The following is a 14,700-nucleotide window of genomic DNA, read 5'->3' on the forward strand; positions in this document are numbered from 1 at the left end:
GCTCCAAGGCATGAAGGCAGGGCGTAAAACACAAACAGAGGGACCTCAGAATCTGCAGACAAGTAAGTCCACAATGAATTATGCAGCCTCCAGGGTGCCCAGAGCAGAACTGCAGGGAGTTGCAGGCAGCCTGGACTGCCCCATCTCAAACTGCGAGTGGGTCACAGAACAACAGCAGCAAGCCAGAACCCTGGGATTTGGGACCTGGAGCAACACCCATGTCACTCACAGTCTCCTCCTGCTGTCCTATGTGGTTCTGGTTGGGGTTGTTGGAACAGCTCTGAAAGCTGAGAGAACAGACAGCTCAAGAAAGCAAGGATATTCCTTTAGGGAGAGGAGCGGAGCAGGCATAGCCTTAGTTCCTGCGGAGAGAGGCTTAGACAGGGCCAGCAGATGAATGCCAAGGCTGTCTCTGCTGTAAGGGCAGGCTGGGATCTGTTCCCAGGGCTGGCAGTGGATCCCTGCCCCTGCCGCCTTGCTTTGTGCTGCCGCAAAGCTCTGTCTCGCACCTCTGTGGCCTTGCTTGTCCTTTGCTGGCTCTGCCCAACTCCCTGCTGTCCCTCCTGCGAGGCTGGGGCTGCCACAGCTCAGCCTGGAGGTCTTCCTAGGGCTGTAATTCAGTGTGCTGCAGGCTGGAGAGGGCATCCATGCCAGGATCTCGTGACCTGGACTGTTCATCCCAAAAGCCCCCTCCCACTGCTCAGGGTACCTGGGTGAATGTGCTCCAGTTTTAGCTGAGATCTTCCCCGTCCCCATTTCCCTTCCGTGGAGCAAAGATGCTGCTGTGCTTCTGCTAACACCGAGCTTGGTTTCGCGGCTGTTTCCCACTCACGCTAAAGGGGACGGCACACTGCTGCAGGAGGGTGCCTGGCACCATCCAGGCCACTGCAGCAGCGTGGGGCTCTCTGATGTCCATCTGTTGCCCCTGGCTTCTCCTGCTATACAGTCCCTCTGCAACGCGCATAGAGGGATGGGTCTGTGGGCCTCTCCTGGCATCCTCACTCTGTCTACATCTCAGAGTGTCTCTGCCCAGCAGCACTGCAGCATTTCTCCCCAGTCTTGCTACTGCTGCTTTTCAGTCCCCACTACCCTGTCTCTCCGCAGGCCTCCAACCCTGGCCAGTTTGAGAGTGACAGCGATGTGCTCTGGCAGCGGGCACAGCTCCCTGATACTGTTTTTCACCACGGTCGGGTTGGCATCAACACGGACCGCCCCGATGAAGCCCTCGTGGTCCATGGCAATGTGAAGGTCATGGGTTCTCTGATGCACCCTTCAGATGTCCGAGTGAAGGAGGACATCCAGGAGGTAAGAGCCAAGCAAACCAGGGTAGGTTTGTGGTGATCAGGGGTCTGAAGAGGTACCACAGAAAGTGTGAGTGTCCTTGTGAACCTGTTTCGGCTGCTGATTTTGGCATAGTCCTTACGGGCAGCCTGAGTTCCTATTGACCAGATGGGAAGCACCTTGGTAGTCTGTCTGTCCCTGTCTGTCCCAAACACAGCCTGTCCACCGTGTCTTAGGGAATATTGACTCTTCCACTGTTAGCCAGAACTAGCAAACACAGAAGTTACAAACCTGGAAACAGGTGAGTATGTCAGACAGCACACTGGGGCTTGCCAGAGCCTGGGTGAGAGGCTCAGCTCTGCTCTGAAGTCCTCTCAGCTGGATGTCCCTGTCCAGAAAAGCTGGGTACAATCATGTCTCATATTTATGAGAACTGCCTCAGTCCTGTGCGTGGTTGTGCAATGGGACTCAGCCTCTGCCTGGCTTCACTACCCAAGGAACTTGTCCAGTGACAAGAACTGGAGATTAAGCCCAGTGCAAATGCTGTTCATCCCAGTGCCTGGTCTGAGCAGGGTTCAGGGCTGTCTCACAAAGTGCTGTCTCACAAAGGTATTACCATGAGCCATAGTGGGTTTTGCTGCTTGGAGTCAGTGTCGTGGGAACTTAAGAAGCAACACCCCGCTTAGGAGTTGCACGTGTCTGTTTTGTCCCAGGTGGACACCACAGAGCAGCTGAAGAGGATCTCCCGTATGCGGCTAGTACACTACAACTACAAGCCTGAGTTTGCGGCCACAGTGGGCATTGACAACACCTCTGAGACAGGTACGGACCCTGTGTCACACCACCGTGACCTGCTTGCGTCTGCAGTGCTGGATGTCGCGTTCTGCAACCTACAGCGGCATTTTGTTCGTGGTGCCAAAGCGGCACTGCCCTGCCTTCCCTGGCAGCTGTACCCAGCCCTGCCCAGGGACAGCCCCCCAGGCATGGGATAGCAAAGAGGGGGCTTCTCACCAGCTGAAGTTTAGGCATCTAATGAAATTCCCTCTATTAGCGAGCAGGAAAGAACATGGCACTTCCCGCAGGTGGCTTATAGGGCTTCTGTGATAAGGCTTCTCCGAGTACCCACCTCTCTCCAGGGGTGCAGCTACACGCTGCAGCGGGGTGATGCAGATACCCCTGTCCACGTCATCTGGGAACCAGCCTTGTCTGAACAGCCTCTGCTCTTCTGTTGCTGAGCCTGTATGGGGCCATGGGGCCTCCAACGAGCTCTGCCTGGCCCTGCACAGGCTGGGGTGAAGGGAGGACAGCCCTTGGGTCGTCCCCAGTGAACAGGGTTCCTGCCGACGACCACATGGGCTGGAGAAAGAGCTGTGGCAGGAGGAGCCCTGCCCAGACCACCTTGACCCACTGTGCTGTTTCCACATAGGTGTCATTGCTCAGGAGGTAAAGGAGATCCTCCCTGAAGCTGTGAAGGACACCGGGGACCTGGTCTTTTCCAATGGGAAGACCCTGGAGAACTTCCTGGTGGTGAACAAGGTCAGTGGCAGCCCAAAGGGGCAGGAGTGGCTGGGAAGCTGTCGAACCTGGCTCAAGGGAGTTGCAGAGCTGAAAATGGAAGAGGGAAATTGTGATGCCTGGGAAATGTTTCTGAGCCAACACCACCCATATGAGTTTCAGACCTGGCTGGTCTTTCAGATGTCAGGAGCAGCCCTGGGTGGACGGCAGACATCAGCAGGGAGGAACTAGCCTGATGTTGGTGAAAGTTGGCAGCATCTCCCGCAGGAAGGGCTCCTTGTTGGCAGCCTCCTGTAGGGAGGCTCTTAGTCATAATCTCTCCTTTCTGGATAAGATAAGGTGGTTATGTCAAGATAACCCAGAGCACCTGGCTGCCTGACCTCTCCGTAACCTGTGGCAGCATGTTTGCTGCTCTGGGCATCAAGGGGACAGCCTCCTTGTAGCATACATCAAGGGGACAGCCTCCCAGAGCTGCCAGCTCTCTCCTGCATCACTCTGTCCAGAGTAGAAATGGCCAGGACTGACCTTAGTGCCTTGTTTCTCCTTTGTGGAAGCCTAGATCCCTGCAGTTACATCACCAGCTAGCAGTAGCTGTGAGCGTGACCTTTTCTGTCCCATCTGCACATGGCCAGGCCGTTGCTGTCCTTTGTTTCTCTGTACAGCCCTCCAACAGGAGCTGGTGCACGCTGCAGAACAGTCTGTCGCAGCAAGCTGTGTGGTCTGCTCTAGCTGAGCTCCCCAAAGAGGCATCTACCCACTGCTACAAATTATCCATGGTGTCCAAGATGCTCTGAGCATAGTGCTGGACCAGCACACCAGGGACATGTTTTGCCTTAGGGAGCTCTGTATGGAGAAGTGGAGTGGCAGAATCCAAGGGTGGATAAGGGGCAGGGGCGATACCACAGTGCCGGCAGCAGTACGTGGGATGTAGCTGCAGTTGTGCCAGAGGGAGATGCTTGTGCTGGAACACCCTGCCTTTACCAGAGGGGCTGCAGGAGGAAGATTGCTCTCCAGAGGCTTCTGGATTTGGGCTCTCCATTGGTCTGGATCAACTGTCTGTTGGATAATGCTGCCGAATAACTCCAGCAGCTTGCGCTGTAGAGCAAGGGGCAGAGAAGGTGTAGATGGAGAGCATTGCTTATGTGATTTGACCAAGGGCTCCTGATGAAGATGGGGACTTTGTGTCTGTCCTTTGTGACTGAGGAGGACTCTTTGGATTAGCATCAGTGGGACACCTCAGGGATCCTGCACCAACATTTATTGTTTTGATTGGGTTTGAAGAGGGTATCTCTTGTTCTCGTATCCAGGGGCTGTAGAGATCTAGATGTGCCATGTTGGATGATTCCCTACCCCCAGAGCTGGCTGTTGTGTAGCCTTTCCCCTGTGGCAGGGCATGGGAGAGCAGTCAGGGTGGCCAGATCCACGGGAGCAGGAATGCCTCCACGTGCCAGGCCACTCAGACTGCCAACCTGTTCCCTGGCAGGAGCGCATCTTCATGGAGAATGTGGGAGCCGTGAAGGAGCTGTGCAAGCTGACAGACAACCTGGAGACCCGCATCGATGAGCTGGAGAGGTGGAGTCACAAGCTGGCCAAGCTCAAGCGGCTGGACAGCATGAAGTCAACCGTGAGCTCTGGGGCATTCAGGTATGGGCATACTGAGGGCATGGGAGCCAGAAGGGATGTCTTCTTTTGAGCCCAGGCAGCCCTGAGTGATAGCTTGGTTTGGGAAAGGGGAGACGGGGAGGAGCGGTGGGGCGTTGGCAGTTGTCATTTGGCCTGGGGTAGATTCAAGGAGCTGAGATTGGTGAGACAGGTCTGGCATACACATACCAACAGCCTGCTCTTAGACAAGCCCAAAAATCCCAGTACAAAATTATCTCCACATTTCCCTAGAGCGAGTGAGTGACTTTCTCAGGGCAAAGAGTTTCTCATGCTTCCAAAATCATCGTCCTGACCCTGGTCAGCTTATGCAGGTTTGGGGGCAGAATTCAGGCTCTCTGGGCAAAGGACCAGCACTGCACCTACCCCCAAGCAGATGAAGTGACAAGGGTTTGTGACTGTCATGCCACAGAGATTTCTCCCCCAGCAGAGAATCACATTTTTGCCTGGGAATCGCTCCGAGTGCTGTCCCTGCACAGCTCAGCTCCATTCCTCCTTTCTCCTTGCAGCCAAACAGGAAGCCAGTTCAGCCGTGCGGGAAGCATGCCCCACAAAAAGAGGCCCCACAAAGTAGCTAGCAAGGTAAGAGACTGCTCCCGAAGGAGCAACGCTTTGCAGGGGAAGGTGGCCTCTCTGGGAACAGTCGTCTGCATGGTCCTCATGTGTTTTCTTACACATGCTGCAGAGGGAGTGACCCTGTCTGCTCCCATTTCCATGATCTCTCCTTCCTTTTTGTCCATGCCTAACGAAGATGTTTATGTCTTCTGCACTGAGGGGATTCAGGGCTTGCAGGGGAACTGGAAGAGAGCTTGGGATGGGCTGGGTGAGATCGGTGCGAGGCTAGAGCAGTAAGGAGTCCTGAGCTGATCTTGGGGTTTTTCTCTTGCAGTCACCGTCGGTTGTCCCAGAACAGGCGTGCATCAGCCAGCGCTTCCTGCAGGGCACCATCATTGCCCTGGTCATCATCATGGCATTCAGGTGAGACCGCACGCCCAGGCTGCCGCTCTTCCACTGTCTCGCTCCAGCTCATCGGTTTGGCCCATGCCATCTGTGGGGTGTGTAGTGAGGGGCTGTGGACCTACAACTTCTTTCATGGGCTGAAATCCCTTGGAAGCAGATCAGTACTGTGACACATCCCTTGCCCCGTGCCCGTCCTCAGCCTGTACCTCTCTCTTTCTTTCCAGCGTGGTGTCCATGTCCACACTCTACGTGCTGAGCTTGCGCAGTGAAGAGGACCTTGTGGATATCGATGGGTAGGTACTTCTGGGCTCTGTGGGAGGCATGTGGTGACCCCGGGGGAGTCGGAAATGCAAAAAGCAGCCCCTGTGGAGTTACTGAGCACGGTTCCAGTGAGTCAAGCTGTAAAGCCAACCAAATGCATCCTCACATCCAAGTCTGATGTCAGTTAAATTATCTGGAGCAAGAAGTGAGGAACAGAGAAGAAAAAGAAAATACCCAGTTGTTTGGCTCCTCACATATCCACTCGTGGCCAGTCTGAATGTTCCTTGGATGCCTCTTCAGCTGCACTAAAACAGAATCATCCCACTGATTGCAGTGGGGCTAGACCAGTCTGTACTAGGCAAGAGTTTTCCTCTGCAGACAGTGTCCTTAGTGTGGAGAGAGCATTGAGGGAACAGCCCGAACCCGGCAAGCGTGCACACGGGCAGCCTGTGCTAGGCATTCAGTTTTGGGCACACTTGACTCCTTTGGGAGCTCGCATTACCAGATAATGAGTCTCTTTTTCTCTCTCTCTTCTCCCTGTCCTATTTCTCTCCCTCCTGTTCTGGTTACATCTCTCATCCAACCCATTTTCTTTCCACTTTGTCTTTTATTTTCCCATTCTTGTCTTTTCATTTCCATTATCTTCCATATGCTCTTTCATTCCCCCCTGTCCTCCTCATCTTCTACCGACCTGCCTTTTCTTCCCATCTCCCTTCACTGCCCTGTAGCTCTTTTGCTGTGCCCACTGCCTGTCTCCTGGCCCTCTTTCGGCACAGGGGTCCTGGGGTCCCGGTCGCTCTATGTCCACGGTATGTTACTGTTTCATTATACTGTTATTTAATTGCTGCATCCCTTCTCTCAATTCCTCTTCTTTCTTCCATCTGTACCACAGAAGAGCAAGAATCTTAAGCAAAATTGAAAGCAAAGGAAGAGATATGAATATACCTCAGCAAGTGGGATGCCAGGAGGAAGGATTATGGATCTCATCAGGAAGGGGAAATTAGGATTAGGAGATTGAAGAACCAAGTAATCAAAGGCTAAATAAAGAAATTACATACTACAGGTAGAGCAGGAGCAGACAGTCTGAAAGGAGTGGAGGGAGTATGTAAAAAGAATGAAGACTTTGAAGACTTAGCCAAAGAGATGTTCCTACCCTCTCTTCATATGCCAGTAGCTTTATTGTGGAGGGTCACTCTCAAGTACAGGACAGCTTACTGTGCAAAAGAGGGACAGAAGAAAACCCTAAATTATTTCTTTTTATGAGCCATCACCCCTGGGAATGTTTGGAAAGATACTGACACAGGGAAGGCTGGCTAAGTCACTCATTAGGTACAGACCTGTAAAGCACCTCAGTTAATGGGATCTGCAGGGCTGCTGCAAAATACTTCCCTTAAAAGGAAAACAGGCCCTACCTGTTTATCAGCACCCTTTGAACAAAACACTGCATAAAGAGCGGTGGAAGGCACAATTAATTTATTCTTTTAAGAACTCCACATCAAAGTGTTTCACAGGAAGCTATTAAAAAATTAATTGCTTGTGGAATGCAAGATAAAGCTATGCATGGTAAGTGTTGACGAGGCAGTGGAGGAACATGAGGGACAGGGGTAGGTTTTTGGCTGGGGTGAAGGTTAGCTCCAGAGGCTGGTGCCCACATTCCCTCCAGGAGACTGGCGTTGTGTCTCCTTTCACCAGAAAAAGAAATACGTGTAATAAGATAAGTTGTGCGGGTGACAAAGTGGTATTTTGATTTCTCTAAATGAATGAAAGCTCCGTTTATCTTTGAGAAACTTTGAGCAATGCTAAGGGGACAGGCAAGACAGGGGTACGGGACAAGCAAAATGTGGGATGGATAAAACTGAACTGCTCCTATGCCTGGGCAGGGTCTGGACAGGTAAAATCTTGAACATCTTTGTTAGGAACTCAGTAAAAATTTCTGCTCAGTGGACAGCTACAGTGTATGAAGGCAAGACCCTTGGTTTACCCCACATCTCTGTAGGCTGTAGCTGGTCCCCAGAAGTGGTGTTGCTCTGGGCTCCTGTGCAGACAGGGGAATAAAACAGCACCAGGCAGCGGTTCCTCCGCTTTCATATCTGCCTTACTCTTGCGAGATGCCTGTGGTGTCCTCAGCTCAGATCTTAGTAGGTTCAGTGAAATAACTGAAATTATGTGGGATGAATCTGGGTGGGATTGTTCGTATTTCTGAAAAACAAGGTGAGGAACAGTCTGTCTCCGAGAGATAAGGGGCACCTCCCTTAGGGAATGGTGAATGCTTGGAGCCCCTTACAGACTTAACGTGTTAAGTGTTACTTACTTAACGTGTTAAGACCCAAGCACATAAATCCACCCCAGAGATCACTGTTGGAAATCAAGTCCACTGAGTACACCCTGTTCCAGTGAGCATCAAGGGAGCATGGCTGGTGTCCTCTGAACCAGCTGGGACTCATCCCTGCCAGACGTGGGACTGCCACACGATCTGCTGTGGCATTTCCTAGCTCTCCTTGCTGTCTTCACGGCTTGCGTGCCTCTCTCCTGCCTTGCCTTTCCCAGATCACTCTAGTCTCTGCTCCTCCTCACCCTTGCGCTCTCCACGTCTGCTCTTGCTTCATGTACCTGGTCCCATCACTCCACTCACTGCTACAGCCGCTTCTCTCTTCACATACAAGTGACACTGTTGTACCCTGTGGTAGAGGTTTTCACCGTATTTTCCTGCATTTCAGGTCAAGCCAGAACTTTGATAAAACGCAGATGGTGCAATCCACAGCTGCGTCAGACGGAGCCAGCGGCAGGACCCCCACGCACCAGGGTAGGTCGCAGCAGGGCAGGGGGCCTGGCAGACGCACGCAACGATGGGTTGTGGTGCAGGGTGATGAACGTGGCTGCTCCTCCGTGCCAGGGGCTTGCTGGCACTGTGCTGTCTTTATGCTGGGAGGTCCGAGGGCTCTGGTTTTGTGGAAGGGATGCCAGGGCTGCTTGGTGCCGCTCCTGTTAGATGCCTCTCCCCTTGACTTACTCCACACGTCCCTGCTGTTTGCCCTACAGTCACAGAGGACACACATGACTTATTCTTCGGCTTACCTGGTCACAGCGTGCTAGTCTGCTTCAGCCCGCCGTGTTTCTCCACGTGCTGCTCTGCTCCTCCCACCAACGTCTCCTCTGTTGCCCTCTCTGAGACCAGCCCCACTCATGCCACTAACCGGACAGGTAAGTACCAGCCCAGGCACCCAGGAGGTGCTGGAACAACACCGAGGTCTGTCTCGCCATTGCGTCACCTCGTATCCCCAGCCCCGTCTCACCTCGTGTCTTACATCTGCACGTTATGAAAAGGACGTGCAGCCTGCCCTTCAAAATGTGCCTGGTTTCCTCTGCACCCACTGCCCAGGTTGAGAGCTGCTCCAGCAGGCAGCTGTGGGGCAAAGTGGGTCTGCCAGGCTGTGAACAGCCTTTGCTGCCCGTGTGGCATGGTTCAGACATCCATGATCATGCTGCCAGGGGTAAGTGGGGGCTGGAAAGACTTTGGAGCTGCCTGCTTTGCCAGCACGAAGTCATGAGAGGCTACGCCAGGCTGGCCAGCGTGCCCGAGCAGCCGTACCTTGCAGTCTGACCTCATTCCTCTGTTTGCTTTGAGCAGGGTTCTGACAGGCCGGGAGGTGTGCTGCCTCTTGGCTGCCCAAGCTGGGCTTTTGCAAGCTCACTTGCTCCGTCATCGTCGCTGTTGCAGGAGGAACAGCACCCCGGGGCAGTCGCTGCAGAGCCATGACACCCCTGGAGTCATGCCTTAATCTTGCTTTAAACACTGTGCCCTACCTGAGCACAGGGCTGTGCCCCCTCTTTGTGCCCACAGCCTGCTCTAGCTTCCCTTTGCTGCGACGATCCCTCCAGCCCCTTCAGGCACAGAGGCTGGGAAGCCTCAGCTGCTCCCAGTGGGGTAATACGGGAGGTGACATGGGGACAGGACAAACCCAGAACTGGTAGCTGTTCTCTCTGCAGCGGTCCCAGAGGTCCGGAGTGCTGCCAGCCTCTCCCTGCCTCAGCATAACCTTTCTCTCCCTTTTCTTCACAGACCAAAGTCAGACCTCACTCCTGCCAGTGACAAATATCAAAGCCAAATCCAGGGGCATCACCGGGAAAGCGACCTCCTACACCAAGTGGCCAAAGACACCTGACAGGTCTCAGAGCTTCAGCAGCCCCAATGCCAGCCCCTCCTCCCCCTTCACCCACATCCAGGGCAAATCCAAGTACATCTCCAACCTCTCGCTCTCCCGCAGCAACTCCCCGCTGGGGCAGGCCCGGCAGCAGCGCAGCATCAAGCAGCCGGTGAGCGAGTGGCCCCGCACGGAGGATCCCGGCACAGATGGTAGGTGGACCCTATCTTCTTCCCTCCCTGCAGCGGCACCGGGGTCCTGGGTTCTCTCCTGGGGTATCCTCAACCAGCTGGGTCTCATCCATCCTCCACAGCTCTCGCTGTGTCCCTGTCCTGCAGCTTGTTTGCCCCCAGCTCTCCCAGCGCAGCCAGGTTCAACCTCCAGCCCTGCCCTTCCTCCCCCATGCTGCCCTACACTTTCTGGCCATATTAGCCCGTTGGTAGTTCCCTCCTGAGGCTGCTGTACCAGCATCTCCGTTCTTACCCCCATCTCAGCTTGCTCAGCCATTTCTAAATCAGATCTAGTGGAAGAAATGCACAGATTCAGTCATGCTGGCAGCAGAGAGAAAGGAGTGTCGATGACCAGCCATTGGCATAGTCTGGGGCACCCCGTCTCCTGGCTCTCTGTGCCTGGACATGGTGTTAGCGCAGTCTTGCAGCAATCTGATCCCCTCTCTGATGACAGGGTGATGAGGAAAGGTGGTCTCAGTGCCAGGCGTCCCTTCCAGCCCTTCTTGCTCAGGGTAACCCAGCTGCCATCCTTTTGCTGTTCCTAAATAGTCAGTTCTCCCACCCGCAGGGCCAAGCCCAGTGCTGCACTCCATCCGGATCGTGGAGATCAATATGGCCATCCAGTCCCAGTACTGCGCAGCTGCTGACGCATGCAGGTGAGTGAGGCGAGGCCGGCTGCCAGCACTTTGGTGGCAGCAGCACTGTGGGAGCTCCGGGGGAAGCAGCAGATGAGCAGCTCCTGGAGCCTTGGGCCGTTTTCTGCCATCACCCCAAGGCAGGACATGCTGCTCCTTGGGCAGAGGAGCTGGGGCTCCAAGTCCTTCACTCAGAGTGCAGGAAGATTGTATTTGGTGATGAGCTCATCCTTGGGAACTAGCCTGGGAAGCCCTCCCTTCTGAAGTCTCGGTCCAACAGAGACTTTGGGTCCTGTCCTGGCCATCTCACAGCTGCCTTGAAATGCTGTGCTGAGGTCCAATGCTCTCTCTGTGTCCCTAGGGCTGGAAACTTCACCTACCGCATCCCTGTCAACCAGCTCACAGCAGTGAACACCAACCTGACCCTGGAGATGAAGTGAGTGGACAGGGCTCGTCTATTAGGTGTTTCGGTACCCCTGAAGTCAGCTGGACGCTGTGCCATGTGGCCACGGCGTCTCCTGCCTGAGCTGGGGAAGAGACAGCAGGGTCTTACTGTGTCTTGTCTCCCCAGCTCCTCCTCCGCTGTGTCCATCTTCCTTTGTGGCCTTGTCTCCAGTGACCCCTGCCAGGATGCCGCGAGCAGGAACAGCTCCACTGATGGGACAGACGCACAGGTAGGGAGGGAGGGTATGGCTCACAAAATCCTCACGCCTTGCGTCACCCCAGCACAACACTGATCCCTCCAGAAGGCACTACAGCTGCCTGGGACGGGCAGCACAGGAGTTGCTCGAGGGAATTCGTGCTCGAACATAGCCGTACTCTGCACTGGCTAATGTCAACGACCCTCAGACATCCCTGCAACCCCAACAGGGAGGTGTCTGTAAACCTGATATATGTGGTCACTCACATGAAATCATCCCACCCGACCCATGTCCGGAGCCTGCCTCAGACCCTTCTTACCCTCGAGTGCCTCCTTGCCCCTCTCGGTCCAGCTCGATTGCTGACCTTGGAGAGGTTGCTCCTCCACTCGACAGCACAGCGTTGTGTGGCTCCTTGCCAGTCTGGCTGGGAGAACATCCCCTGATGCTCAGCCCCAATCTCATCCCAGCTATTCTACTTTCTTCCCCAGGAAACAACGCACCGTTGGCCTCTCGTGATGATGTCTTTCCGGGAGTTTACCTACCACTTCAGAGTAGCACAGCCTGTGAGTACCAGCAGTGCTTTGTCCTTCCTCTTGTCCAGGGCTGAGCGGCAGAAGAGCATTGGGACCGTGGCAGGTTTAGCAGCCACGTTGCGCTGAGAGCCTTCCACAGTCCTCTCCATCGTGGCCGCTGCCTTCCACAGTTACATGGGTAGTGGGGGGATGATTTTTCTCTGCCCCAGCACATAATTCAGACACAATTCCCCCCTCGGAGTATGCGTCCTACCCCTCTCTGTAAGCTCTTTTTCTCGCTCTCTCACAGGGCCGAGCCAACTGCAGCACTGCTCCCGAGCAGATGGGACACCTTTTCACTGACTATTATTTTCAGTTCTACTGGCTCTGTGAGTGAGTCCTGGCAGCACCAGTGCCCTCTGGTTGGAGAGAGGAGGGGGACTGGTGACACTGGGGAGACTCCTGTACACCCTCCTCCACTAGCCCCCAGCCCCACCTTACCCCCATCTCCCGCATGGGGCGTGGAGCTGGTTTGGTTGTGGCTGGTGACGCAGGCACTGAAGCACAGCACACGCAGAACATAGGACCTAAGCCACAGGAACACAACCGGCCCTGTGGTACCTCCTGGGCTCACCTCACACTGACTCCCACCATCCCACGCCGCCCCGACCATCTCTCTCCTTCCCTTATGGGGACGCTTGTGTCCTCCGTCGCTTCTCCCTGCCCTTGCAACACTGGATTTGAAAGCATTACACTGAACTGAACGTGGACAGGTCTGCCACATCCCAGAGTGCGGATGGGAGCTCCATCCTGTACTGGCCCCGAGGTCTCAGATGTGCCACATCAGTTCTTCACAACACTGGAATTGCTCGACACTGGAGCCCTTTCCAAGAGCGAAACGCTGGAGTTTGGCCTGGAAAGGAAGGCTGTGCCTGGACGTACTGGAAGTCGTACACTGGAGTTGCTGTTCCTTCTAGTTGGCCCAGGGCCATCCCCCGCAGCCCCACTCCACAGACCCCCCCAGAGACCCCAGGACCCGCAAACGGACTGTCCTCTGTGGACAAGAGAAGGTGCAGCTTCAACATTTACCCTGCCTGTCCCCCTCCTCGCTGTACTCTTTAACTTTCACTGTATCCAGGTCTGGATGGATAAACTCAAGAACCCCACTAAAGATGCTGCTGAGGCTGTGCCCAGGCCAAACCATTTGTGGGGACACTTGCCATCAACCCATGGGAGAAAAATTACCGTGAGTCACCTGCGTTAAGTGTCATGGGACCTGTTTGTTTTTTTTCATTTGGCAGCAGCTTGCGGCCTCTCACAGTGTGTGTGGAGCTGCCTGGTCAGCTCTCAAGTCAACGCGGCCACCTCTGCCCAGATGTGCAGAAGTGAGACCACTGGCAAAGCCCGGTACGCCCTGCAGAGCAAGGCTGAGTCGCTGGGGACGTGTGATGTGGCTTCGCTGCACGCCCTGGCTAACGGACCTCTGCCAGGCACTGAAGAGGCAGATCCTCTCCCACAAAGCGGGGAATGGCAGCGACTGTGGGCCCTTGCTGTCACTGTTCTTGGAAAGCAGTTATGTTGAGTGTATTTTGGGTATTTTACTGTTACAAGTTCTTAACTTGCTAAACTACTGAATTTTTTTTTTTTTAAGCCGTATAAAAATGGGTCTCTGAATTCTGTCCCTATTGAGCTACGCGTGTCTCGAATAGGAAACCAAAGGGGGCCACTGCTAAGCTCCACATTAAAGCTTGACTGCTACAGCGGTGCTGGGACATGTCAGACTGACTGACCAGCGCGCCATCCTCCTCCCCGTCCTGCTCCAGCACCTCTTGCTAAAAAGGAGACATCTGCGTTCCTGGAGGCTGAGCCACCGCCAGGTTCTTGTGTCTGAGATGCATTTCTCTTAAGGAAAGAGCAGCCACTGCTGGGGAAGGGGAGTGAGGGGGAAACGCCACTCACCAGTTCTGAAGCACACGCTAAAGCTGGCTTCAGAGAAGAGCACACCTTGCCGCTCCACCACTGGACGTAGGCAACTCGAACCAAACTGGTTTTGGGAAACTGTATCAGGCTCTGGCTGCTGCGTTTTTTTGCCTTCAGTGGAGATGGATGCAGCGATCCCTCCCTTTGCCAGCTTCAGGCCGTGTTGTTACCAGCACTGCGGAGTGCGTGGCTGGCTCCGCTGCTCCAGAGAAACAAGCTGCAAAGACATTTTTTAATCCAGATAGGTGGTTCCTCTGCACATCTCGTGGGACCCTACGTGGCCTTCTCCCCACAGTCTGGGGAGCAGTTTTATCTCCTCAGAACTTACTTCTGAGCTTGTCCCAGCAAAGCAGCCACAGCCCTGTAATTCCCTGCGACGTCGCTAGGAGTTGGCATCTCTGCCAGGCAAGGCTTGCTCTTTGTAGGGCAGTTTTGAGGTCAGGTCTTCATTCTTACTGTATGCCTACAGGCAGCAAACACTTAACTATACATTGGTGATGCTCTCCAGTTACTAAAATGCACTGAAGCCTGGGCAGGCAGGAACCAGTAGGCAAGCAGGCAATGCCAGGCAGCCAAGCAGGAGTGAAGCTAGGGGACTACCAGATTTTGGGCAGCTCAGCGGGAAAACCAGAGGTCTCTTGTGCTACGCACAAGCAGGTCAGCTCCATGCTCAGCAGGATTCCCTGTTTCTCTCTGCAACTCGGAAGGAAACCCTCCGATGTAGCTCTCCAGCGAGGCTGCTCAGCACTCTTCCCTCTACCTGCCCTGAGCTTTTTTGCTTGGCCTTAAACTGGGAAGTTACTTTCTTTGCAGCTTTTATTCTCCACTTGGCAATCAGTGGTCCAGTCTGGCAAGTCCTTATTCAGGTGAGTGATGCCACATGC

The 14,700-nt window shown here is 54.4% G+C and overlaps 1 protein-coding gene across 3 annotated transcripts in view; it reads left to right on the forward strand.

Annotated features, from left to right (window-relative positions):
• The window catches only part of MYRF (myelin regulatory factor), a 62,302-nt gene extending 49,051 nt beyond the window's left edge, over positions 1-13,251 (forward strand). For 2 of the 3 annotated variants that reach the window (XM_010564272.1, XM_010564273.1), the window contains exons 12-26: positions 1,105-1,305; positions 1,995-2,103; positions 2,708-2,817; positions 4,280-4,440; positions 4,965-5,037; positions 5,345-5,433; positions 5,640-5,708; positions 8,394-8,479; positions 8,716-8,877; positions 9,737-10,030; positions 10,617-10,704; positions 11,045-11,119; positions 11,255-11,357; positions 11,813-11,887; positions 12,147-13,251. In XM_010564272.1, coding sequence (XP_010562574.1) covers positions 1,105-1,305; positions 1,995-2,103; positions 2,708-2,817; positions 4,280-4,440; positions 4,965-5,037; positions 5,345-5,433; positions 5,640-5,708; positions 8,394-8,479; positions 8,716-8,877; positions 9,737-10,030; positions 10,617-10,704; positions 11,045-11,119; positions 11,255-11,357; positions 11,813-11,887; positions 12,147-12,233 — 1,782 coding nt within the window. In that variant the 3' untranslated portion in view covers positions 12,234-13,251. The remainder of the gene's footprint in view (positions 1-1,104; positions 1,306-1,994; positions 2,104-2,707; positions 2,818-4,279; positions 4,441-4,964; positions 5,038-5,344; positions 5,434-5,639; positions 5,709-8,393; positions 8,480-8,715; positions 8,878-9,736; positions 10,031-10,616; positions 10,705-11,044; positions 11,120-11,254; positions 11,358-11,812; positions 11,888-12,146) is intronic. The other variant, XM_010564274.1, reaches the window with a different exon arrangement.
• The last annotated feature ends 1,449 nt before the right edge of the window (positions 13,252-14,700 follow it).

Source organism: Haliaeetus leucocephalus, unplaced genomic scaffold, assembly GCF_000737465.1.
Source record: "Haliaeetus leucocephalus isolate CR32 unplaced genomic scaffold, Haliaeetus_leucocephalus-4.0 Scaffold177, whole genome shotgun sequence".
NCBI classification, from domain to species: Eukaryota; Metazoa; Chordata; class Aves; order Accipitriformes; family Accipitridae; genus Haliaeetus; species Haliaeetus leucocephalus.